The sequence below is a fragment of the Lepisosteus oculatus genome, chromosome 15 (genome assembly GCF_040954835.1).
Source record: "Lepisosteus oculatus isolate fLepOcu1 chromosome 15, fLepOcu1.hap2, whole genome shotgun sequence".
Classification (NCBI taxonomy): Eukaryota; Metazoa; Chordata; class Actinopteri; order Semionotiformes; family Lepisosteidae; genus Lepisosteus; species Lepisosteus oculatus.
This window is the reverse complement of record NC_090710.1, coordinates 20,110,158-20,137,287: the sequence shown is the minus strand read 5'-3', so window position 1 is coordinate 20,137,287 and position 27,130 is coordinate 20,110,158. Positions and strand designations below refer to the sequence as shown.

General features: G+C 40.7%; 2 protein-coding genes across 10 annotated transcripts in view; both read right to left on the bottom strand.

Annotated features, from left to right (window-relative positions):
* txlng (taxilin gamma) overlaps positions 1-16,791 on the bottom strand; it is a 24,760-nt gene extending 7,969 nt beyond the window's left edge. For 2 of the 8 annotated variants that reach the window (XM_015363767.2, XM_015363766.2), the window contains exons 1-9: positions 9,504-9,592; positions 6,787-7,045; positions 5,319-5,410; positions 4,652-4,822; positions 3,689-3,883; positions 2,753-2,872; positions 1,851-1,925; positions 1,396-1,488; positions 859-954 (exon numbers count right to left, since the gene is read on the bottom strand). In XM_015363767.2, coding sequence (XP_015219253.2) covers positions 859-954; positions 1,396-1,488; positions 1,851-1,925; positions 2,753-2,872; positions 3,689-3,883; positions 4,652-4,822; positions 5,319-5,410; positions 6,787-7,045; positions 9,504-9,554 — 1,152 coding nt within the window. In that variant the 5' untranslated portion in view covers positions 9,555-9,592. Of the gene's footprint in view, positions 1-858; positions 955-1,395; positions 1,489-1,850; positions 1,926-2,752; positions 2,873-3,688; positions 3,884-4,651; positions 4,823-5,318; positions 5,411-6,786; positions 7,046-9,503; positions 9,593-14,156; positions 14,284-15,113; positions 15,305-16,269; positions 16,360-16,513; positions 16,604-16,757 lie in introns of those variants that run through there. The other 6 variants (XM_015363770.2, XM_015363771.2, XM_069179218.1 and 3 more) reach the window with 6 other exon arrangements.
* Positions 16,705-27,130, bottom strand: syap1 (synapse associated protein 1). 2 transcript variants are annotated; one of them, XM_015363775.2, is made up of 10 exons: positions 26,814-27,130; positions 25,187-25,305; positions 23,925-23,991; positions 23,660-23,733; positions 22,474-22,613; positions 21,499-21,653; positions 20,368-20,426; positions 19,503-19,647; positions 19,040-19,169; positions 16,705-16,791 (listed from the first exon to the last, which is right to left on the bottom strand). In XM_015363775.2, the coding sequence occupies exons 1-9, from the start codon at positions 27,010-27,012 to the stop codon at positions 19,042-19,044; spliced, it is 1,086 nt and encodes a 361-aa protein (XP_015219261.1). In that variant the 5' UTR covers positions 27,013-27,130; the 3' UTR covers positions 16,705-16,791; positions 19,040-19,041. The 2 variants fall into 2 exon arrangements, with proteins under 2 accessions (XP_015219261.1, XP_006639176.1); XM_006639113.3 differs by lacking the exon at positions 16,705-16,791 and having other exon boundaries at positions 16,820-19,169.

The following is a 27,130-nucleotide window of genomic DNA, read 5'->3' as shown; positions in this document are numbered from 1 at the left end:
TGGGGCCAGCAGGGGGCGCTCATCCTGCAGTCTATGTGGGTCCTTATGCCCCAGTATAGTGACAGGGACACTATACTGTAAAAGACCCCGTCCCTCAGATGAGACGTAAAACCGAGGTCCTGTCTCTCTGTGGTCATTAAAAATCCCAGGGTGTTTTTCGAAAAGAGTAGGGGAAGGCCAAACTTCCCCCTGGCCTTTACAAATCATGGCCTCCTAATAATACCAGTTTATGAACTGGCTTCATCACTCTGCTCTCCTCCCAACTGATAGCTGATGTGTGGTGAGCGTTCTGGCACACTATGGCTGCCGTCGCATCATCCAGGTGGATGCTGTACATTGGTGCTGGTGGAGGGGAGTCCCCATTATCTGTCAAGTGCTTTGAGTGGAGTGTCCAGAAAAGCGCTATATAAGTGTAAGCATTTATTATTATCATTATTATTATTATTATTAAAACCCCATCTCAGTTTTGCACTAAACTGAAACAGTTTTGCACTAAACAGCTTGCACTAAAGCTTGGAATAAAATTGGCAAAAGGTGTTGCGGTCAGATGAAACCACATTGATGAAATCAAACATTTTGAACTAAATGCTTTGTGGTACATCCATCGTTAGCCCAACACAGCACATCCCTCAAGGCTGTTCTGCTGAGAGAAGCTGTGTCAGGGAAGGGCTTCTAGAGCAACCGGCTAATAGCACAACCCAGGCTCAGACCCGCGATCCGCACTCAGGCTAGCAGTGTCAGTGGGAGGAGTTTCAGAAATCACCCGTGTCCGCCAGGACCTCCACCCCTACCTGCGCTTCCCCCGAGAGCCGCAGGAGTGGAGCGTGGCTCCCCCGCGCGCCCCCCGCCCTGCCTCACCTCTTCCGCCATCTGCAACAGGGCCTGGTTGTTGTTCTCCCACTTGGTGCGCCACACCGTTGTCTCCTTCTCCAGCTTCTTGATCTTCTTTGTCATCTGGGAAAACGAGCCAGAGCGAATGAGGAGAGGCCGAAAACGTGCAGCCCTGAACACTTACGCGGGACAGACACAAGTCACCCATGAAAAGTGTGAAGTGCTGTGCATGCCGTGTTCAGGTGATTTAATTCTGCAGTTTCAAAACAACTCTACCTATGAAACGCTATCTACTGTATATACAAAAATCAACACCTAATTGTGCCCAGAATTGTTGTTTTGTTTTAGAGTTCAGCACAACTACTTATTCAGAATGCACAGGCCTCTTATTTTTCACAACGAAATCGAATATTAATTACCACAGCTGTGAAAGGTTTTACGATTTTTTAAATACAAATATTCATGGAATTCTTTCAGAACATGTTAAAACTTGTGTTTTTTAAAATGCTTTTTTGATATCAAAACAACAAAGTGTTCGCACCCTGCTGCACAGGTATGACTCACCTTCTCCATCTCTTGCCTGAAAGTGGTGAACACCTCATTGCTCTTCGCCAGAGTGGTCTGAAATTCTTCAAACTTGTCCATGTAGAGGGAAAGCTGGAACACGCATCAGCACAAATTAGGAAGACGCAGTATTCAGAGTGTGTGTGTGTCTTGACAGATGATAACCAGAATAACTAGTAGACCTTCAGTAGTGTGACATTTGGTATCAAAAAGTTAACAATAAACACAAATCGTTTAGCATGATTTTAGCAAAGGTTACTAAACCCCTGAGGAAGGCTCCATAGTCAAAATGTTGTGTCTCAGAATAAACATTTAGTTGTTCCTTTGGTACTAAAAGTGTTTTGCATTTGTTGGTGTAAAAGCAGCAGTACATTCTGCATGCCACAACCCCAACATTTAAACTAAATAAACAGCCGATAACAAACGAGACACAAAACAACTGGTGTCCAGCATACCTGCTGTTTGAGCTGACACTCCTGCTCCCTCATGAGCTCACACTTGTGTCTCGACTCCGTCGCCTCCTTCAGCAGCTGAAGACAAGACAGATGTCAATTAAAGACTTGTCTCATACAGCTCAGCAAAAACCAAAGGGGGTTCATTAAAGAATCTTTCACCTACTTTTCACTTCATTTCACCAACTTCTTGTACATGCAGTATAACTTGTGAAGTTCACTGTATTTCATGACTCCTCTGGCCACGAGTGAATGCGGGTGCTCTCTTGGTTACCACTTCTCTACTTTGGCAACCTTTATTGTTAACTACCCTTTATTGCCTTTTTTATCCTTTTCCTTCTGGATTTTACTCTCTTTGAACACTATAGTACCCAACATTGCTGCTTGAAGTCTGAGAAATCTTGCAGTCTCAGCCTCCCCTCTGCCTGCCAGTACCCAAACTCTCGGATGATCAGCTCCCAGTTGGTGCTGAGGTCAGTGCTTCCTTCAGTACTTCTCCAACTGCCTGTAGCTGCTGGCAGTCTCTTCTCTGAGCTCTTAGTCTCACTGGCAGAGAGCCTCTGGATCATTATTTATCCTTGCCATTATGTACCTCAGGCTACTTTTGAGACTGCCCATCATGTTGTCCTGCTCAAAAGATCGGATTTAGGTCAACAAAAACAGTTATACCAGATGCAGCACGTCTGAGATGGTGCTCATCAGGGATCAATTTGGGTATCAATTTTATTCTGTTCTGTTAAATTTGGGCTGATTTCTTCATAGCCAACAAACATTGTTATGCTGGCTATACTCTTTATCAATGTAACAGCAGCAGACATCTGTAACACTAAACACTAGGTGTGGAGGGTGTGTACAATCAACATTCTGCCCATAATGTCAAGCAACGTGTGTGCAGGGGGACTCACAAAATCTCTCTCGCGCTGGTGCTTCTCCTCCACCTCCCTCATCATCTCCGTGGTCCTCTGCAGCTTGGCGTCCACCAACTGCTGCTGAAGCTCCTTGTGCTTGAAGACCTTATCAATGTGCTGAAGAGGATCAGGGAAAAAGTTTAGATCAAGTTTAGACCACCTGAACGCTAGATCAAGGAACCGGCTTACCACCTGAACACTGGATCAGGGAACAGGTTTAGAGCATTTGAATGCTGGATAAGGGAACAGGTTTAGACCACCTGATTGCTGCATTTAAGGGGTTACTATAACTTGCTAATTATACAAGATCTTCCTGTTCAGAGCAAGTCACTTCTGCAGCCAACATTGACAATTACAGACCACATCTTTAAGCTTCGTTACACAAAATCATACAGCACTGACGAAATGTGGATGTTTGTTACAGAGTTATTGTCCCGTAGAGAGTATATGTAATCAGAAATGAAATTAATCTCATATCATATTCTTCATATCTAAATAAATGGGTTTGACTCTTGGTGATTTTTTCCCAGCATGTCTTTAGCTTTATTTTCGGACTTGGAGCAATCAACAGTGAGCTTCAGCTGGCGGCCATATGGACTGCTTGAGGACGGGATTCAGAGAACGGAAATGACATCACAGGCTCCTGACAGCATGGCAGAGAGCACATTTCCAGCTGTGAAAGAGGTCATGCAAATGCCACAATACTCAGCCAGATTGTTTTATGTCCATAATAATACACAGCTCTACAAATGCGTGCGTAATGCGCAATGTTCAATGTTAACAGTACTTAAACTTCATAAACATCAAGAGGTGGAGCCGCCTACAGCTGCGACAAACATTTCTGTCCCTGCTTTTTCAGCTGATCAAGTCCCAGCCGCCAACAGATGAGAGGCAGCGGAGAGGTGAAACTCCCGGCCCCCCGGTCAACCTCACCTCCTCCCGCAGCTCGTACTGCTCGATGAGTTTCTTCAGCTTCTCCGCCAGCTCCATGTTCTCCTGCCGCAGCTTGGCGTTGTGGAGGTTGTGCTGCTCCATCTGCGCCTCGATCTCGTTCAAGGTCGTCTGGAAGTGCGCCGTGGCCTCCCGGCGCTTCTCCTCGTACTCCCGGGAGCGCTGCAGGTTCTCCTCCTGCGGCCACAGGGTTTGCAAGCCACATCCTCAGCATCCCCAACTCTTACACAAAGGGACTTCTCTGTCCAAGCAACATATTGGTGGACACCCCTAGTGGAACTTTCCATCTCCTGCAGGGTTATGCAACAATTTGCCAAAATCTGCTTCTTTGGAAACAGTATATGTTCTAAAGTCACTGAACATGCATCAAACCTAGAGAGCAGTATGTGCGATTTTAATTTGACTAATTCAAGGCAGTGTGATTACTTCTTTCGAACAACTCACAAGTATTATATATAAATGCAATATTCCTTGCATTGATTTATTATGCATATTATGATCACAATATAAGTAATAAATTGATGAAAGCCGCTGATGACCGGTACAAACAGGTATTTTTGTTAATAATGATAATAATAATAATAATACTAATAATAATACATTATTATTATTATTATTATTATTATTATTAAAATACATCAAGTGGCTTCTCAATTCCACTAATTGCTACACATGGTAAAAACTCCAGGGCTCAAGCTATCAAAAGCTTCTGTTTGATGCAAGTGTAGCATTTAGCAGGACACAATTACAACTGCATGTCAGCTAGCACTGTAATGTAAGTACAGAAGAATCTGCATACAAAGCCACATAGGCAGGTCAGATGAAATGGGTCTGAATGGACTGAGCCAACGTTGTTATTTATTTTAAACGTGAAAACTAAACACTCTGCGTGAATTTGGCGAGGAGTTAGAACCCGTACCCCAGTTCCGTGGTCCCACCTCCTACCTTGAGGGTCTTGTTGTGACGCTGGAGCTCGCGACACAGGCTCTCCAGTTTGCTGCGTGCCAGGATGGCCTTGCTGTGCTCACTCTGAAGGTGGATCTTCTCCTTGACAATCTGAGACTGCTTCTTCTGCAGCACCTTCATCTGCTTCTGCATGCTGCGGCTCTCCTCCAGCTGCCAAACCCCCCCAGAGAGCACACAACTCCGTCAGGGCACGACACAGGCCCGACTCACCCGTCTCCAGTGACAGACAACTGACAGCAACCACATTCAGAATGGCGCCTGAAAATGCTAAGGTCTTGACCAATTTTAATTTCCTTTGTGTTAAATTGTGTACATGTGTACTGTTACTAGCATGACTACGACTCTGTGATATTATCTGCTTTGAACAGAATTAGAAAACAAGGTCTGAACATACACCTTTGAGTGGGTTTCACTTTTAAAAATACTCGAAAACTTAAAACACAAAACTCTTGAACTTAATAAGAGACATTTCCAAATTCTATGATCATTTTCCAACACCTCCATGCATTATGATAGATTATAAAACTGTAATCTTCAAAATTGATTCAAACTGGAAAGCCTTATCAAAAACAGGGATTTACACCACAAAATGGTAATTATTACACTCATTTTTGGTTGCAAGTTGTTTCCAAACATTCTCACTTACTAGATCTGCGTATTTCTTGCACAAGGCAGCAAGCTTCTCCTCTGGGGTAGCTAATGTATTCAGGGCCTGCATCAATAACAGCACCTCTTTCCCTGTCACAAAACAGAAAGCAATCTGTGAGCAGTTGTGAGTTCACACCCACCCTGCACTCCATTATCAACTCAACGCGAATGAGCTAGAACTGCTAAAGACAGTACGCAAATCAGGAGGAACTAAAAAACGTGACTAATAAAGCATGTACATAAAAAAGGAAAATACTTTCCAAAGAGAAATGGTTATACATTTTAAACACAATCTTTATCTTTCAAATGCTTAAGTATCACTGTTAAGACTGGAAATCTGTACCTTAATCTTAGAGTCACAGTAAATTTGGTCAACAACACAGTAAAAGAAAAACAGATCATAAAGTTACAGTAATTAAAGTTCAGCTGCCTATTTAACATAATAGTATAAGAACCCCTGTGTAAGTATAATGTAGAAAAAAAAACTATTCTTAATAGCCGAATAGCTTTCATTCCAGTCTTAACTAAAGTCATCAGATGATCTCTTAACATAGCAAGCATTTACACAGGTAACCTACAGTATAATCTGTAAAACTTCAAACATACAGCAAAAAACATTTATTTTATATTGTCTTCCTAGCACTAAAGGTTCAAAAAGTAAAAGAAACTAATATAAAATACAAAGATTTAGCATCTCTTAACATGAGATGTGTTCAAAAACAATGTTTTTACTCTATGCTCATCTACTGTTATAGTAAAAGTTTCTAACTTTTAAGTATTATCTGATACAAATAACCAATTTCAGAGTGATGGTTTCCTATAGCGTTTTTTTTTGTCACTGAAGATCCTAAAGTGCTTCACACAGGGGAGTGAACTCACTTCATCCACCACTGAACACCACCCACCTGGATACTGTGCTGCGGTGATTATGCATCAGCAGCCCCAGTAATCAGTTGATCAGGTAGAGAGGCAAGAAATGAATTCACCCATGAAATTAAGGAAGAACTTTAGGTCGGACTATAAGAGCTCAAAGTGGAATTCAGCCAGGACATTGGGGTTAACACTACAATGCTAATATCCCTGACTATATGGGATCCCCAAAATATTCAGGAACTCACTTTAACATCTCATCTGAAGAGCACTACCTCCTATACCACACTACAGTGGGCTACTGCGCTGGGAATTCTGGCTTGGAGGGAAGACTGCCAACTACTGGTCCACCACACCTTTTCCTTAGAGGCCTCTCTTCCCAGTACTGACGAGGCCTAGCCTGACTTATCTTCACAGATCTGACAAGACCAGGCTACCAGACAGAGCTAACGCTGCTTTCTCTGATCTCATTTCCTGTTTACTGGTACTGGGAAGCACCAGACATCAAACACCGGGATTCTTGGTTCCACATCTTTCACAAACTGGGAAATGCTGCCCCCTCTTATCCCTCGAAAACGCCTTGTCCGACAGCCTACCTAAACCTTTCTTCTCCTTGCTCTTGCCCGTGTCCGGGTCCTGCTCTCCATCAGGGGGGTCCAGGCGGAAGTCCTCGCGGCCAGGCGTTTCTCCTCGGGACCCCCCGGCGCAGCAGGCGGATTCCTCCTCCCCTAAACCGTCCAGCTCGTCCCGACAGGGGCCCCTGCCCAGTTCGGGGCACGAGGCACTCACCAGCAGGCCCCGCGCCACCACGCCCATCCCACACACTCCCGCGCTTTCCATGGTTCGGCTCCCAAACTGGCCGGGGTGGGAGAGGGAGAGAGAGAGACGAGAGTCAAGCCCCCCTGTCTGAATGAGAAACCTTCACAGCGCAACTGAGCATCTGAACTCGTAGCTTGAGACAGTGGCTGCTTTTTATCTCCGATATCTCCGAATACTATGGTACCTGCCAAGCATAGCGATTGGGACAAAGGAAGTTATTCTCTTCACCAAAGTTGTTTGTTCACAAAATCCAGTGCCTGTTTATAGACTGCAAAGAAAACAGCCTTTTAAAACATTTACAGAACATGGCTGCAATGCTGGAACATCAACAGCAACAGATACTGCCAAGAATCAAACTCAGCACTACAAATATCCCTTTCAGTCTTAACCATGCAAAATTAATTGACATCTTTATCAATTCCAATCACTGGTACTTGTAAAAGGTGCCCAAGGATTTAGGTTTTCAATATAAAAGCTGTTGGTCTTGGCCTCATCTGTTGGATTTGACTTAAGTCACAAAAAGCAAAAGAAACTTCCAACTGTAAGAGTTTGTTTTTCCCCAAGACGTACTTTTCATTTTCCTGGCTGTACATCTTGCATAAAAGGACTTAATAAGCTTCTGAAACAAAATAAATCTCTACTACTAGAAAAAAGCTGAAATTCTTGGTGTTCCAGCAACTGCACCATTAGTTAGGACAGAATGCTGGTTATATCCTTGCATCAGTTGCCATAGAGTCAAGTCAGATCTGCCAAAAATGAAGTCAGGCTGTGGGGCAGCGTGCTTGCAATGATACAGGATTCCTTTTACATAAACTGTTAAACTAGGAGGCATCGCATCCTTTTTGTACATGACAGCAGACATTTTAGTTTAATGTACTAGGAAACAATGTGTAAAGATAGGAATAGATGTATTGATAAAAGGCAGATGAGGCCAGTAACAAATTACTATATGAATAGATGCACTACAGGTTAATTAATTGGTACACATCTTACAAACTGGTCTCACGTTAGGCAAAAGACTCCACATTTCAGAAAGGGAAAGCTAATGTGTTGTGCAGAGGAACGCACTCTTAACTGAAAAATTCACTCAAGAATTAAATTTCCACCGAATTAACAGAGAGCAGGAGACAGAAGGGTTAAACCTCAGCCTGCGCCCACTAGATAACTTAAATGGCTCCGATGCAGTCTAAAATATACACACATACAGCATGTAATTTCTTTCTTAACTAATGTGACACTATTGTGAAAGAGGAAATACTTCTCGAACACCTTGAGAAGATTTGTAATGTTAAATCGTCAACATATTTCTACGCAGTTATGAAAGATGAATATGTGTTATAAGGAAGTAAAACACAATACAGAGGAAGAATTCGGAGTTCCAAAATGTCTTTATGGCTGTTTCAACAAGCGGTGCCGCGTGATTTCCAACCGTATTAAAACAGCCCGAAATTATTCCTCAGGCATGAAGAGAACCAACACACTCCGACTTCACCACGTGTTTCCCTGCAGCATCAACAGCGCGCACAAGAGCTCCATGCAGACGCTCTCCGGGCTCTTAAACGCGAGTTTAGCATAATTGCGAGCGGGTCAAAAAAAAAAAGAAAGCGATAACAGACCCCAGAATAATCGTTTTCATTTTAAAATTTTAAGCACCGAAACCCGGCAGGCCACATTCACCGTGCACATTTCACAAGTACATTCGTTTCAGCCCTGATGTTGAAAAATGCCTCTCTATTTTATTTAACGTAGTTTTAAAAATGAAGGAAACCAGACTCGAAACCACCTTCTACACGGTGAATATAAAGCCGAGGACTAAGTTTGAAGCTGCAATACGATACGCAGTTAAGTTTCATTTATATCGGTCATTACGCAACAACAGAGAAACTGTATACAGCAAAAAAAAAAAAAACTGCGTGAACATCTGCGAAAAAACACAGACACCTTGACCTTTAGGCCATTTCGCTAGGCATTACTATACGGGTCAAAGATATTTACAACGTACTGTATTCGGTCAGGTCCATACGCAAGTATGTCGTGTTTATCTTTACAGTGCCTTACTCTCTGTACTGTAGTACCGAAGTAGCTACATTTTAATCTCACTCGGGCCTCACTATCAGTGTAGGACTAAGCGGAAATTTCCTAAATATAAAAAATGAAACAACGACGATCGTAACCGCATATTTATTCGACATTCTGTTGTAACCGAGGCCGGCTTATTTGTTGTTTTTTGTGTTATGAGACGTGTATTTAAAACCTGTGCAAGCCGTGTTTCCCCTTAACACGCGAATAAAGGTAAAGCACTACGGAGCCAGAGCGTGAGTAACTAGCAACCTGCTGTGGACTTCGGTATGGAACATACATTTCCTGGTTTAAAGCGGTTTTCAATTAACTTTTTCCTTTCTAGCAACTAATTTACGCTTTAACATCTGTCCTCATTTCGGTTTTACATTCGGACCAAAACCGTCACACAATCGCGGCAGCAGAACAGCGGTACCTGAATGTTTTCAGTGTTTAAATCGACCCTGGCTTCAGAGTGCGTCGCCATGATGTGACGAAATACAAGAACTGGGAAAAATGTAGATAAGAATTAGGGGAGGGGCTTAAACTAAGGTAATGAAAACATCAGTGTGCGGCATCGCTGAAATGCATTACCTCTAAATTGGAAAACATAATTTTTGCAGGTCTGCAGATATTAGTGAAAAACAAGGAAATGTGGTTTCGGTCGGTACCGCGATGCCCCCATTCCGAGATGCGCGTACAGAGAAATTTAGTTTTGTTTAGCCAAAATGCACAGCAAAAGCCCATTCTTGTAGTGAAAGATACAACTGAACACATTTTTTAATCTAGTGAATGAAGACCATAATGTCACAATTGATATCAGTGGCATGGAAAGCGAGTGCAGCTTTTCATTTGTGGTGAAGTCTGCTTTATGAAACGACGTTGCTCATGTTTGCGACCTTTTCAGTCTTTTCTTCCTTTTCTGACCACTACCCTGAACTATTCATTTGTGGGTTTGGCGGAACAGACCTGTTGCTGAATATACCTCCTCAGAGAAGTGACTTTATATTGTTTAGACAACTGATTTCTCCGTCTTCCTCGGTGCTGAAGAGCAAACGAAGTTCACATTATATCTTTAAAAGGAGCCATCATTGCAGGGAAGAAATAAATACGCATGGTCTGTTAAAGAGTTTCGAATAAAGTTCAACAGTGGCTATATTTATGACAAAGACAAACGTGTTGAATATTATATACAAGGCTGGTCTCCACGTCATGTATACTTAGAAGTGTTAAAAGCGACAAATGAGTACTGGAAACAATAGGAATAATTGTATTTTTAATGCTTAAACATCGATACCCTTAAGAGAGCAGCTCTCAACTACAAGTCTAGAGGAGAGCCTCAGAGACCTCTCGCCGACCCATGTCTAGTCAAATATTCTGGCGCTGTGGATCTGTAATCTACTTAATTTCATTTTTTCTACTGCTAAAAAGGTAATAAATTTTAACAATTTGCAAAAAGATTAATTTCAGTTGGATTTAATGTTGGCTGTTGGTACTGAGGAATTTCTTTGGGGGGGAAAGAAAGCCCCAAACCAAGGAAAGCTGGCTGATTTAGACTCAGTGCTGAGTTTTTGTAAGGCTAACTAAAGCCAGAACGTAAATGTGGTTTTAAAACTCTAAAGGGATTTCAAAATCGATGTTTGAGATTGTGTCACAGGGTGACAAAATATGGGTGTGGGACAACAGGTGTCAGGGATTGTGCCGACTTTAAATTTACATAGATTAGCCATTGTCTCCATAAGGGTGGTACATTTGTCTTTCCTGCCCCATGGATCAAAGGTTCTTGCATAGACACTCGATAATTATCACACAGGACCATCAGAGGAAGGTCCCAGAATCATCTTCATCCTTCCTCTGCCTAAAACCGGGTCGAGGAGGGATCATATGGGACCACATTGTTCAGGACGGCCAAGACTAAGAGGACATCTAAGAACCACTTAGAAAGACTACAGAGTTCCATCCTTTCCTGTGGTACAGTGAAAGCTGACACCAGTTCAATAACCTGAGCTGATTACAAAGAAGAATGCTGCTTACTTTTCCTTTGGGACCTTGGTTTTGGTAATTAGTGTCCATGTGTGTTCTTGAATTGTTCTGCGAGTGAACAATACATTCAATCATTAGGCCTTTGAGGGTAATTTGCATTATGTGGTCTGTGTGTCAGGTAGAGAGTTATATAAATCTTTGTGCTATGGGGATACAATTTATGATGGCTAGATTGATAGACAGTAATAAAAAGGTATATTATGTATTATGTCTGGTCTGTGGGTCCACTGGTGGCTCTAGTAGATAAAAAAAGAACATGTTGTAGGAGAAAAAGGGTCCTAGCGCCCTTAAAATTGCTAGGTGATATACTCAGCCGTACCTGCATTTAGGGGTAATGAACTGTCCATGACACAGAAGGAAAGCTATTAATTGTAGATTCTGTGCTTGTACAAAAACGCTTTGGTTTTTTACACACAATTCTTGATGTTTTGGAGGAAAAAAAGCCAAGACACTATTTGAAGGCTTAATTCAATGATCTTTCAGAATTCGTCTTCATCCTGCGCCATGACAAAATCATTTAGCGTAGAAATATTAACAGCTCTGATGGGAGGAATTGCACTTTGCTTTGAAAATTCCTAATGTTCCAATTGTTTGAAGCAATAATTGCATGTAACATTATAGTATCATTCATCTTCTGACCTGTATCCGTCAGTAAAGAGACACTGAAATCATGGCTACAACAGTAACAGGATACAAAGACTTTTTAGGAATAACTGAAGCCTAGCAAGGGAAGGATGGAAGGAAAGAAGATGTGATAGAACAACTGGGAAATTGTTATCATAATATGGCATATTTTTACTTATACTTAAAACCTCTACATCATGATTCTGAAAAACTACAAAGGAATAAGGCAGAGTTTTGAAGTGGTACACCGAGAACAGATGGATTCACTTTCAATTGCAGAAGGATGTTCATACTGCAAAAACACATTAATGGCTGAAAATGTGTTTATATCTAAAATAATGAAGTCCAAGGCAGAGTTTAATGGAGAAATTGGGAAAACAATCAGAATGTTCAGAACACTCTGCCGAATGTATAAAAGGGCCCAAGATTCAAAGATGGAAAAGGGGTGTACTAAGCTGCAGCTGGCAAAAAAGACATTTATTTTATATAAATTGGCAGTTGTCAATTGACAAAAGCAGCAAAAGCAATACTAGTACAACAGCACTACAATAGTAAAAGAGCTATAATACAGAAACAGTTTCAAAGATAAAAGCAGAAGAAGATAAATGTATAGTAAGTATACTGAATGAATATTTCATGCTTCTACAACACAAGATGGCACTGGGTAATTTAACTGTTCCTGACACTGAGGATCTACTGGGAAAACGTGGTTAAAAACTAATAGATCTGATGGCATGTACCCAGTCAGGAAATACAGGATATTAATCCAAGAACCCTGGCTAGGATATTTCTTCTCTCACTAAAATGGGAATGGTACTTGCAACTGCAAATGTAACACCAATTTATAAAAAGGGAGACAAAACTGTACCAGGAAAATACAGAAATACAGGCAAATCAATTTTATTTCTATTACTGGTAAAGTTATGGAAATTATAGAGCTAAAGGGCAAGAACGTTTGTGGAATGATGCAATTTTAAGAGTCAAAGTGGACTTAGATAGAGCACGTCTTGTTTCAAGTCAAATATTTAAAATCCTAAGGGGCAGAGATAGGGCTAAGCACTGAAACAAGGATGTGGGGTCACAACTGCAAACTAACGTGGAGTTTGTTTTGGATGTAGGACAGAAAATGCTTCTTTACACAGAGTTGCGGTTATCTGGAAATCTAAGCTCTTTTAAGAAACAGCTGAATTCAATTTGATCACTTGTTTCAAAATGTTCACATTGCTACTGAATTAGGAGAAAAGCATGACCAGCCAAATGGCCCCTCCTGTCTTCTGCCTTTCCTACGTTCTTATGCACAAACTTTATTCATCTCAGTTTGATGACTATTTTAAATGTGCGGCACACTTTGTGAGAGCTTGTAGCTTATGTGTGCTTTTGTGTCTGTTAGGTTTATATCAATTTCTTCTCGGTCATTTTTCCTTGATGGTTTAAGTACAATTCAGGAATTCATTGAGGATTTTGTTGGATTAGTCCTCCTGCTGAGATTAACGGATTAACTAATATAAAAGACAGGTCTCAAGTCAGCAGCAGGGTTTCCTGGCAAATTAATCCTTCATCATACCCCCAACAATCACTGTCCTTATGAGGTGCTAAAATGAGAAGTAGTTTATGTAGCTGAATAGTTATTTTTCCGTAATAGGTTCTGTTGATTGCTGATATCAGTGCAATCATGACATCAATATAGCGATTAATTTGACTTCAGTATAGGCCTGGTCTGAGGCTAAATAGGCTTTCTTGTCCATAATCTTGGCATTCAAGACCATGCATTTTGAACCCCCCTAAAAAAACAAAAACATTTTAGAAATTCAGTAGAAGGAGAATAATTGTGTTATATGGGAATTTCTATTGCAGTCTTATTGTGCTTACAAATTAAACCAGCTATAAATTCTGGAAACTGTTCAAGAAAAGTGACTGTTTAAATGAATAAGGTTCGACCCCTGTCCTGGAGGCTGATGTTAATTTCAACAGAGCACATGATGACTTAAATCAGCTTTTTGTTGGCTTCGTTGAACTAATTTACCAAGATCTCACTCCTCTTCAGGTGCTGCTGCTTTAAAAGTGATGGAAATCCTGCAGAGACCCTGGCCCCTGGCCTCAGGGTTATTATTATATAATCCTTATGGATGCTGGTGTTTAACATTTAGGTGAGGCTGAAAATACATAACTCTGTAGTAAACAGGTTTTGTGTAAAGCTGAGCAACTAACAGATCTTGAACTTGTATATTGCTTTATTTTACATTACCTCACATTACTAATTTAAGTACTATTTTGGATTACTAGGAAAATATTCAGGTTACTGGTGAGCAGTGACAAACCTTTATATGAATTGTCTTAGTTCATGCATTATTTTTTCTCAATTTTTATTTCAATTTTATAACATTTCTTTCCATTAACATATGCTTACATACTTCAGGTGTACCTTATATTTGAAACAGAATCAGTTTAGGTTGTTCTCTCAGCGAGCATCATCTGAAGGTAAGAAAGATCAAATTAACTGCATAAGAGTAGACTGTTTTTGCTCTGAAGTACCGCAGAACATTTCAGACCTGGAACATATCAAGTGGTATAGTTGTTCTACACAGCTTTACAATAAGGGGATTCCAATAAAATGCTAAATAACACTTAATAAACAATTACGTATCCTAGACAAAAATGACCATACAAAAGGCTGTGTTTCATGTTTTACTTTTAAATTGAGGGTTTGTTTTGACAGCACTACTTGTGAAGTAGAGATGACTGAAAAGAGAACATAAAATATGCAGTAACAAAGCTTAAGTTTATAGAGTTTAATTTCCAGTCTTATTCCCAAACATAATTAAAATACTTTTTTCGATTAAGCATAGACAAGTCGCTTATTAAAAAAACAGGCCCTTTTTAACTTTGTTTTTGTTTTTGTACTGTGCAAACAAAACATATTATCAGTATAATTAAAAGATCAAGAGTACAAAAAAACAAAAATCTGGTCAATGTGAAAACAATACCTCTAAAGAGACACTGCATTTCTTCACTTTCAGAGTAAGCCATCACTTACTAGCTACCAGCTGGCGGCTGTAAATAACGTGGGTGTTTTAGCACCTCTTGCTTATTGTAGTGACAACTAAATAAAACTGAATAAATGACAAATAGGTCCTCTAGCAGACATAAAGAAGCCGATGTCAGCCGGTATCAAAGAGTATTGGTTAGCATGAAGAATAACATTTTCCTAGCACTCCAAAATTTTCAGAATAGATCCATTACAAGTTCCATTTTATTCTTAACAGGAAAAAACGACTCAATGGCTGTGCTATTTATAAGAACTTAAAAGACCACCTCCCTACCAACAAAAACTGAGATGTATTTCTTTGAATGATATGTATTAAACAAAACAAAGCCACACCTTTTACAGATGCATCAGTCCTGGGTTGGTGTGGTTGACTGTTTGGTTTCCAGGATGTAGCCTTCACTCACAGGACCTCTCCAGGTGTTTGGTGAAGCAGAAGATCTCATTCTCAGGGCAACATCTCTCACAGACTTCTCTCCCCCATCAATCAAGCTGATAACAACCAGGCGGTCTTCATCTTTCTCGAACTGGACATGATCATATCTTTACTGTTCTTGCATTACAATCACATTATTGAATGGCTTTTTATAGACATTGTTAATCAGAGCAATGTGCCAATTTTAACTCACCTACAATAACACATGTTTAGCACCTGGTGTCTTTATTAAATGACTTGGACTCATCATTATTTTTAACCCAAGGAACACTACCACTCCAATCCTATCTGCTCATTACTGATGTAAAATTTAACATCGATAGCACTGCATGCAGCACTGATGCTGCTTTTTCAGGTTTTCAAAATAAATCACAACCCTACATTAAAATCTTTTAATGTACAACTATGAACAATTATTAACTTGCAATGTATAATATAACTAAAAACAGGAAATTTGAATTGCATTGTTCAGAAAAAAACTCTGCAGGTATTTATGTTTTATAAACAACTTCAAACGTACACAACCACAATCAATGTCTTCAAAACTACAAGATAAATACATCCATTGCCAGTATTTGTAAGTGATCTAAATACCACATTATAATATGTGTTCCCTCTACAGAGATGTACCAATAATGTATACATCGATGAAGACTGGGTAACAACAGTACATTATCTAACAATATCTAATTACCTACCATTTTCTGATATCCAAATATTCTCAGGTAGAAATGACAGTTTCTGACTAAGTGCTATGACACAGCAGCAAAAAAACACTTTTCACTGTGATACCGCTGTTCACCACCAGTGCCTAATTGGGAACCCTATATTAAATGCTCACGCAGCTGGTGTGGTGTTCGTCTCAGAAACCCAACAAAAGCCTTACTGCTTAGGCACTAACTCATTCTCAGCAAAGAAAATAATTTTCTCCTTGTCTCTAGGTGGCCTCAGTTCTATCAGCTATTGCACACGTTCCTGATCCCAAAAGGGAGTAAAGAAAGTGTACGCTGGTGATTAAAAGAATGGACAAACCTCACACATGTTCACAGTGCTCACCTAAAGAGTTGCTCTTCTTTTTAGCACTCCAGGCATAAATTGTTGTGATTCGGCCCTTTCTCTAATACAGATATTTAGGATGACCTTCAGGCTTTCTTAATTCAGTTTCTTTCATGATAGAGTATCTTTGAAACACAGAATCGTCAACTTTGCAATATTGGCTCTGATTTTGACTCCACTGCAGGTTCTTTCCCCACCAGTGTGATCAATACTTGAATGGAAAAACGGGCAAAATCAAATTAACCTGGGAAAAGCAGCTAGGATTGCTGCCTATTCGTGGCATCTCACACAGACTGAACTGACTAGGCCAAAAAGAGCCCCGTCCTCTGCTTACTCTGCCTGTTCTTGGAACATAAGAGAGAAAATGTTTATACTCTGTCATTTTGGGCAATTATAATTAGGAGAAAAAAAATTGCCACTTGTAAGTCCTTATTTTTTTACAGTTTCTTAGTGTCAGAGTGCAACTATAGTAAATAACTTGCTCTTACCAAATGGCAAACGGTGACCTTGCTTTAAACGACACTAAAAAAGAAGAAAATACAAGGTAATACAAATTTTTAAATTATTTATTTGTGTAGGGTAGGCAGTGTCTGTTGTCTACTCTCACAATTTACATCTCTACTTTAACCCTCCTGTCACCTTAACATACAGATCCAGATAGCTGACACTCTGGGGTTGGTTTCATAAAGCATCAAATGCCTTAAGTTTTAGATCTGGACACCATTTTCTTAACGAGGTCACTACCTACTACATCTCCATCACCACACCCTTAATCTCAAGAAACTCCTGAGCATAAAATTAAGCGACTGGCCTCCTGAGTATTCATTAACATCTAGGTTTAGGAAAATAAGGTCTATTATTTTTTCAAATAAACAGGTCACGTTTGAATCATTATCATCTGAAATGGGCAAGGTAGTGGGGAAAAAAAATGGAAAGCTCTGGGCATATGAAAGTCACCAAATATGCTAAAAACATGGACATCCAAACAGGTGCTGGTTATGCATTAATAAGCAAATAACATCCCAACATGGTAAGGGTCATGTATAAAAATGCTGGACAGGTCAGGCTGCCTACATTTTTGTTAACATGGCTGCTGGAAGAAACTACATTGATGCTGAAAGAGGGATGATTGTTAGGGCTATTTGGCCATGTCACTTGAACTTATTGATGTTGCACAACCATTGGTGTATAAGGTGATGTCAGTATGGAACTCCAATGGAAAGACGTCATTAGCAATGTGTAACCACAGGTTGAAGGGCATTTTCCAGGATTGTGACGTCTATGCATTCATCTATGCTCATCACACCTGGCGCAGCATGTTTGCAAGTCTGGTGATGCACAGGCAATGGACTGCTGAGCAGTGGAGAAATGTAGTTTTTTTCAGATTAATCATCCTTTACCATGTTTTTGACAAACAGATGTGTGTACACATGGTGCCGACCTAAATAACTCTACAGACCTAAGTGTTTGGTTCCAACAGTGAAAGGTTCTGGTGGTCCAGTAATGTTGTAGGGCACATTCTTCTGGTACGGTCTGGGTACACTCATTCTCTTAGAATGCAAGGTCAACACCGATCTCCACCTAATGGTACTGGATGGATGAACATCACACTGATGTTATCACTACGTCACGGCCTTCTCAGTCACCAGATACAATTCCAATCGTGTTATGGGGTATTCTGGAAAGATGTCCACTTCCATTAATCAGGTGTGATTTGATTGTCTTTCTCAATGAAAAATGGTGCTGCATCCCTCCTTTAGACTTCTAGACACCTGCAGACTCTATTCCACTATTCCACAGCGCAACAAGGCTGTCTGTGTTGTCCAGTCGCCATATTTAGTGACTTTATATGATCGTTTCCATTGCTGTTTCCACTACCTGTACCTACACCTTAGATGTACAGTTAATATAGAGCTCAAGTATAGCTTGGTTATAATTTTTGTAAAACTGTAATGTGGTTGCAGCAGTCTTTTGTGCCTGTGGTCCCTACAAACACTAGTACAAACTCCCCCCTGTCAGCATTTGTCTTTTCAATCATGCACCCTCCTGTAGCAGCAGTGACAGCTAATAAGAAATGCACCTTAAATTGAATTGTGTTTCTAGAATCCAATTAAAGGGTTAAAAACAATATGTTAAAGGAAATTAAAGAAAACACTAAATATGTTTGCAAAAAATACCTGCATTACATAAAGCTAAAAACAAAACCATTTACATCAGGTGGAGATCTATTAATGAATTCAATGAACAAAAGCACATATAGTAGGCCAATTGAAAACAAATCACTGGGTATAAATCCGTTTCTGATTACAATAAACTCAAACAAATATGCAAGTTTGCAGTTTGGCACTGTCTACAAACTTGGGAATATTCTTACAAAATAAATAACCGCTAGAAATGGAAGCAGACGTAAGGGAAAAAAAAGAACCCATTACACAATGGATATAAAATTATAACTATATAATCACCCTCAAGAAACACTTAACATTTGCTGGAAACGTTAAAAATATATCAGCTTAAAACCTTCAGTGTCAATGCATAAATCACTTTAACTGGGGTACAATTTGTTCCAGATTTCAAGCTTCAAAAATGAAAGTTTTTTCATTTCTTTAGAGAATTCAATGAATGTTGAGAGACAAAGGCGAGCTGCATGGCTTGTTGGAGTGAGTGCTGCATGCAGTATTAAAACTTACTTGGTCCTTCATAGTGTTAAAAGTAAGGTGAAAACAATATAGCCGATCAGAGTTCACTTGTATAGTTCTCAGTTACGTACACTTAACCATCTGCCTGCAGCATTTCCTCAATTTCCTTGTCCCAGGTTTCATCTCTGTTTTCAGATTCTGCCACTACTTCATATTCCTGAAGCTCCTGCTGGAGTTCTTTCTCCCAGTCTGCTGTCTCTTCTGCAGGAAGATGGAAACAACATTGAAACATTGAAAACTTCAAAAACTCCTCCACTACCAAAGGTAAACTAGAAGAAACGAGACTAGTAGCTATGTTTCGTACTTCAGTGAGAGAGAAACTAAAGCCTGAAACACTTAAATAACAGAGTTTAGAAGGCAGGTTTCAACAGTTCTATATAAAGAGGATCAATCTGCTCTTCAAGCTAGATTCAACATATTTTCAGATTGAAATAAGATAAGAAAGGATTGGCTAGGAAGACAAGGCAGGCTGGGGGAGGCACAGTGAGTACTACTGTAGGTGCTGGGTATGGGCCTGCCTGTGACAGTACTCACCCTCTGGGCCAGAGACGTCTTCTTTCTTATCCAGTACCAGCTGCTCCATCTCCTTCCTCAGGTCTTCCTGGTTTATATCACATGAGTCAAAGGCATCACTGACAAACTCCGAGACTCCTGGACTTGTTGAGATCTCCTCCTCATCCTACAGCAAGAGAACATGGATGGTTTTTCTTGCCCTAACTGATTACTCACCACTACAGTAGAGTAGGTCTAATTCAGCTACAAAGCACCAATCCTCCAGTTTTAAATTTTCAAAATAATAAGTTCTTTAGAATAGCCAAGAATGATACAAGTCAACTGCACTTATATTAAAACCTCCATATAACTTAATGTTGACCAAAGAGAAAAGATAAGGCCTGAAAACAAGCACATTAAAGATCCCCCCCCCCCTTCTTCCAGATAAGAAAGTGAAGCACTTTCACAGACTGACGCCACATTTCACAGAAACAATTTAATCAGATAATATTTCTACTAAATTTGTTTTGTCTCCCTTAAAATTCACCTCATCTTCTCAGGGCACACAATAAAAATATTTCAGAGCTTTTAATCCTTACTCTCAATGGATTTCTAACACAATATGGCCGATAAAGTGATCTTATCTTATTTCTTTGGTGTAAAATACTTACTGAACTTCCAACAGTAGTTATAAGTAACTTCTACTTCATGAACTAAAACCGTGTTTCAAACAATGAATCTTTAAAACATATCCATTTAACAGGCTCCTGCAACTGCAGCATGTCGAATCACACACCGAAGGCTTTGTTTTTTCATAACTTGAGCATTTAATTGATTCTTGTCACATCCAGGGATAAAGAGAACTAGAAGATAACTATACTTCCACACCACATCCATTATCCCTTACCTCATTTGGCTTCGGTTTGCTGTTGATGGCAGTGGGTGGAGTTTTGGGTCTTATAATTTCTGAAAAGCAAAAAGAAACACAGACTGTGTTTGATTGTCCTGAAGAGTTTTTCCGAGTGTCTGCTGAAAGAGCGGCTAAGCAAAGCCACAACTTGCCCAGCTGTACTTTTTTTCCTACTGTTGCAAATTGCATTATGGAACTAGAGAGGGGGACTACGATGACAATGAGGCATCCACTAGAGGTCGCAATGTACAATATTGAAAAAGCTGTATTGTAATAGGTCATCTGATGTAATAAGAGCAGCTGATTGTATAATAAATAATAACTGCAATGTTGGGATGTGATCTGTACATCATGACTCTATCCTTCACTCTGGTCAGTCAGGGTATGCAGTAGTCAGTGTTGCGGTTGGCCACTCTGTCAATAAATGTTGTGTAGAGCAGAGGCCTTATTTTGTTTAAGCACCTTGCATAATAAATCCAGGAACGACTCTTGGACCTTTTCTCTATTTCTGTGTTGAGTGGTTACTGCAGCACATAACTCTACGCTACCACACTCCACATTTACAAAAAAGTCACATGTACAGTAACACATGTTTTTCAAAGCCATCTTAAACCGTGAACAAAGTTGGAATTGAAAATTTCAAAAGGTCTGATTAGCAAATTCCAGCGGGCTACAGAAGGCCATCTTCAGTAAACTCCAGCTGGTCACACTGGATGGACAGAGAGCAGCTCTATGTTTGCCTGCATAACGCTTCAGGAATTAACTACTAGAATCCAATACAAATGCCTTTTCAAATCAATTGCACGTATTAGGCCAGAAAACACAAGAGTAAACGTATTGTTAGAAAGCAATGTTTAAAACAAACAGTTCTAGAAATACAGCTTATTATTATGGGTGGTGAGTTTTTCTACCTTCTTAAAACCATTTACAGGTGGTGTTAGATATAAAAAAACAGTATCTGAAGGTTTTCACGCCTATTTAAATCCTTCACAAAACCAGCTTAAAAACTTGACAACTGTTTTGCTCATTTGTATTCCTCTTTTAAGATTTCTCAACTGCTACCGCTGGCCTCTTCCTGCCCAATACGCGGCCCTACAGCAGCTGGCGAGCCTGATCACAGACGGGTACCTGTCAGGCGTCCGTCTTCAGGACTGACACTGCTCTTCTCCTCTTCCTTCCTGTCCGCAGCCTGCTGCTGTGCAGCCAGGGCAGTGAGCTGAGCCGACTGCTTTATCAGAGAGACACGGTAGAAATAATTCCTCCAGAACACCTCCTCTTTTACGCTACAGGAGACAAGGAAAAACAATACAGAAATAAGCCCAAATATTCTTAGGTGAAACTAATATTTTTCACAGAACAGAGATGTAAATATTAAACAACAATAATTACAAGTACTACGTGTGAGGGTATTAAAATGAAAAGACTCATAATACATCCTAGTCGCCGAGAGCAATGAATACTTTTAACTGGAGTTAAGACTCACCTACTGCTTAATACCATTTAAAAAGGCAGCTGGAAAATACACAGCAAAAATGGAGCCCTCATTGTGCAGAAACACATGCAAATCAAACCATAAGAAGAACCCTCGCAAATGATCTGGCCAAAAGTAAATGAGATCTGCTAATTGTGCACACGGATCTTCAGTCTATGAACAGGTTCGTTTTGTACAGGCTAGCAAGATACAGGGCAGATGAGGAAAATATAGTATAAGAATGAACTAGTGCTCAAGTTACTAACCCTTGCACTGTAGATGATGATTAAAATCACAAACAAATGACATATATATGAGCTGTCTCAGGTAATAGGGACATTATCAGAACCAAACACTACCAGACCATTTTTTTTTTACATTACACAGATCAGTAGGGTTTGCTAAGTGTCATGGGTAGAAAGCCTATAATACGAGCCCACTTGGATAAGGAATAACTAGCCATAAAAAAAAGGCTGAGAGGTCCCTAAGGGAAGTTAGACAAAGCTCTTGGAGTTTTAACACAAACATTACTTGAAAAGGATGCTAAATTACTACAAAAGAGGAACATCTTTATTTCCACCAGCGAACAGCTGGTAAGTGAAATTTTCAGTCAGTAAAGGCATCTTGCTTACTGCTTAGGAACCAGGTCGAAACGCATCCTGTTGAGCAGCTCGTCCTCCTGGAGCATCACCAGCGCGATGGGGAACATCTGATTGAAGTCAAAGTGATACTGCACTCCTGCAGGAGGGTCTCGGAGAAAGTTTCTCCTGTCCTGAAACACAGAGGGAACTAAACCTCAGTTTAGGAAACACACTTCTTCAGAAGGAAATGCTGTATTTTGCTTTGCTCTTCATAGAGGTAACAGGTACTTCCACAAACATCTGTCCACTTTCTAACCACTTTTTCTACAGGACTACAGGGTCCTGGGGGAGACAGAGCCTATCCCAGTAAACAATGGGCACAAGCCAGGATACACCCTGGATGCCGAATATCCAAGTATCCAGGATGCCCATTTATTGCAGGGCACACACAGGGCACAAACAGAGACACACTCATGCCACATTTCCCAGAAAGCAATTAATCTACCAGCATATCTCTGGGCTGTGGGATGAAATCAGAGCACCATGAGAAAAACACATGAGAAGACAGGGAAAACATACAAACTCCACGCAGACAGCACCCAGGAATTGAACCCGGGGCCCCAGTGCTGCCAGGTAAGAATGCTAACCACTGTGCCGGCCACTTCTACAAACATTTTAATTGCAAAATACAATTTCAAATTTGTTTACTGATTACAGTGTTTCTCAATCCATGCGTGTGGCCCATTTCTGTCTGTCTAGTTTTGTAATGGCCTCATTAAAGAATAGCAAATGAAGGCTGAAAGTGGCTCAGCCAGCACGGGCTGAAGTTAAACCTTATAACTCAGATGCCGCTGTTTGGAGCATGGGCTATAGCATTAGCCGGCGGTGACAGGCGTTTCCCCACAAACCACCGAAAACCAGCTGGGTATCCTCAGGGCCAACAGGGCTCTCGACCAATCCTCAGTGTCAGTTCTCCTGTGAGGCACTATAGCTCTGACAGATAGGCATGTCAGAGGTATGCAGGCACAGTTCACATTCTCCTTGGATAGTACAAGAGTGGCAATGGTAAGATGACCGGTCAGTGTCAATTCAAACTGCTGCATATAAAATAGAAAGTAGTGTGATTCCATTTTTTTTTTTAAAAGCTTAGAATAGACCTGGACTATTTCTCAGTTTGCTCAGTAAGTATATCATTCCCACTCTAGGAAAGGACAACAATCTTTTGTTCTGTACTCACTGCTGATAAAGCCAGAATCTGCTGTTGAATTGTTTCCTCTTCACTGTAACCGACCCAAGGAGGAACAGCAGTGTCTTCAAAAAGGATCGAAAACAGAGTAGAAAGTTAATAAGCTGCATTGTTTTAAAAGAAAATTGAATGCTTACTCCTTGAAGTTCTAAAATGTCTTTTCACTCCGAAGCACAAGCATGCACAATTTTAACAGCACAGTTAAATTCTGTCTGGCAAAAAAGAACATTTTGCCCTTTACAAAACTGCCACTCACCTGTCCTTTTTGCATTCTTTTCTTGTACAAACTTTTCTTGTTCTTTCTGAAAATCTCCTAATATCGTCTGAGGAAAAAAAAGAATCTTCTCTTACATCATTATCTTGATTGTTTTTTCCTGCAGGCAGCGTCATAGAGTTGGAATTATTACAGAATTAGATTAATGAATGAGGTGGGAGCACTGGAAGCAAACTATTTCCACATTTCTAGTTAATTAAGATGCATTGCTTGCACACATCAAGGAGTTGTTGGGAAGAATTCTACACTGATGTGAATTTCAGCAAAAAAAGACAAGCCTACATTATTTAATAAAAAGACTGGGAGAGGCAAAACAAACTTATTAATTTTAACATGCATCACAGAAGAAGACGAAAATTAGAGAAAACAAAAACTTCTAATCTAAATGTAGTAAAGTAACAATATAAAGTTAAGAACTCCATGAAGAGGTTCTGAATGACCCACGTGCTGCCCTTCTTCCACAAGAACTGCAAGGGGGCAGAGAGTGGTTTGGAGATCAAATGTCGGAAGCTGGGCTCGGATTTTTACCAACTAAAAAAAAATCATTGAATTTGATTTTTAACTGGTAGTCTACATTTTAATTTAATTCATTCCTTACACTTTTAGAGGACTTTTCTGGACACTCGACTCAAAGCATTTTACAGATAATTGGGACTCTCTTCCACCAGCACCAATGTGTAGCTCCCACCTGGATGATGTGACGGCAGCTATCGGTGGAGAGGAGAACAGAGTGATAAAGCCAATTCAATTAATAGATGGGGATTATAAGGAAGCTGTGATTGGTAAAGGCCAATGGGAATTTTGGCCAGGACACCAGGGCAACGCCCTTTTCGAGAAACACCCTGGGATTTTTAATAACCACAGAGAGTCAGGACCTCATCCAAAGGGCAGCGCCTTTTTACAGTATCGTATCTCCGTCGCTATACTGGGGCATTAGGACCCACTCAGGCCCCCTACTGGCCCCGCTAACACCTCTTCCAGCAGCAGCCTTAGTTTTTCCCAGGAGGTCTCCCATCCAGGTACTGACCAGGCTCACACCTGCTGAGCTTCAATGGGCTGCCAGCTCTGAGCTGCAGAGTGATACGGCTGCTGGCAGCTTTCACACCATGTGGCCAAGTGCCATGCTCAGACCATTCACAAGTGCCTCCTACATGGCAAACTGCCAGGTACAACACTGTCACATTGACAGGCAAAGCAAAAGTACTGACGTTTGAATAGGTGTAAGCAGCAGACAGAAGGACTACCTTATCAATAATGCCATCAATATTTCTGTCCTCCACGCTTTTTTTAATGGTCTGTGCAGTCTCCACTACTGACTCCGAGATCTTTTTTGTGGCAGTGCTAGCAAAATTGTACAGGTATCCTAAAAGAAACAAAAGACAAAAGAAAACAGCCTCAGTGGTCCTTGTACATTTTCGAAATATTGTGTGCTACTCTGCTGATTGCTGGCAGCAGAAATGTCTGTATTCTTTAGGTTTATCTTCTCTGCCACAAATAATTATTCTTCATAAGAGAGCAGTTTTAACATGTGTTACCAGTTTTTAGTAAAATGCACATGGGGCTGTACGCAGTCCCCCATACAATGAAAATCAACATAGCTGTATATTCCTATTTAGTATTCAACAGATAATTATAAGGACACATTTTACACATACAGATGTATAACAGAATACAGACTGTCATTTTATTTCGGCACTTTTAAAGAAAAATAAACAAATCTCGCATAGTAATTAACTGTTTTATTATCATTCTGATGAACTGGCCAAAATGAATGACTTTGACTCGAATGTGTTTGTTGCCTAAGCGTTAGCGAGGGAGTTTCTGAGGTGATGAGGTGATTGAACCTGTTGAATTCAACTATGGTGAACACCGAGAAGAACACAGAAATACGTGCCCCGCTCATCAAGACAACCAGACAACAAAGCCTCTTCTGTGCACTCGGTATGTCCAGTGGCTTCATTTTATTACCTAGAGCAGACTTGCCATCAGTGGAGCCTAGTCCTCTTCAGTGGTGTTTTTTTGTAGACCTATCTAATAGATGTCAGAGAGTATGGGAAAGATGTGCATGATGACATGCTAGAAGTTGTGCACAAAAGACAATCTGATGAGGAAGTCCAAGAGCAATGGTCTGGGCAGGAGTGTATAGCTGCTACAGAACTCTACTTGTAGTGATGGTGATGTCAGTCTGATGTTATGGCGCCAAACCTTTCACGTTCTGAGACCTCATTTGCTTCCCTTCCTTTGAGCTCATTCTGAAATCATATCACTGCAGCAGGACATTATGCCTGACATAAGGCAACACTTTTCTTGGAAAAAAACAGAGCCTATCCCAGCAGAAAATGGGCACAGTGTAGGATACACCCTGGGTGGGATGCCAGTCCACCACAAGACACAAACAGAAAATCGCACTCTGAGACCAGGGCCCATTTAGCCAGAAGCTTATTAACTCACCAGTATGTCTTTGGATTGTGGGAGGAAACGGGAGCCAACAGAGAGAACTCGCCTGAACACGAGGAGAACATGCAAACTCCACCCAGATACTGCCCTGGGAATTGAACTCGGGGCCCCAGCGCTGAGAGGCAGCAGTGCTAACCACTGCACAGTGCCGGCTCTCTTTGATCGTTTTCCTACTTATAAGTTTGCGGTTTTGTTGCAGTTAAAACTGAGACATTCTCATTTCGACTTTCAGTGCGATAATCTCAATAGAACTAAACAATAATTGACAGGACCTTAAGCAAATGCTATTTGTGTCGCGACAAAGAGCTAAAATAAACGAGAAATAAATCACACAGACCCCACTCCTGCCAACGAAACCCCGGACATGTAGGGAAGGAATGCGCTGTGTTTTCCGTGCGGGTGCTGTGATCTTACCGCTCAGCCCTCTGGCCTGCTGGATGAGCTCCTCCGCCGGGTCACTCTCCTGCTTCACACTCCTCTCCTGCTTGTTTACTTCACTTTCCCCCTCTTCGCTTTCCTTCCCCTCGCACCTCTCGGCATCTTTAGGAGTTTCCTCTGACTTCACACTGGCGGGATTCTCCAGACCTAACCACGACCCCCAGCCCTTGAACATTGTCGTTATTGTTTTTTAATGCCGTATATTACCGATAAAGTAACACAGTATCGCCTCGCCGTGTTTACTCTGCTCACGTCCAGTCCAGAACGTCACCAGGAAATGTATGACTGTTGAC

What these genes read in the sequence shown, in the direction of transcription:
- syap1 (XM_015363775.2), bottom strand. Translation starts at nt 27,012, where the DNA reads ATGTTCAAGGGCTGGGGGTCGTGGTTAGGTCTGGAGAATCCCGCCAGT. An exon ending in GCAGGCCAGAGGGCTGAGCG is followed by an intron (nt 25,306 to 26,813) that starts GTAAGATCACAG and finishes TGTTTCTTTTAG; the next exon opens with GATACCTGTACAATTTTGCT. An exon ending in AGACGTCTCTGGCCCAGAGG is followed by an intron (nt 19,170 to 19,502) that starts GTGAGTACTGTC and finishes ATCTTCCTGCAG; the next exon opens with AAGAGACAGCAGACTGGGAG.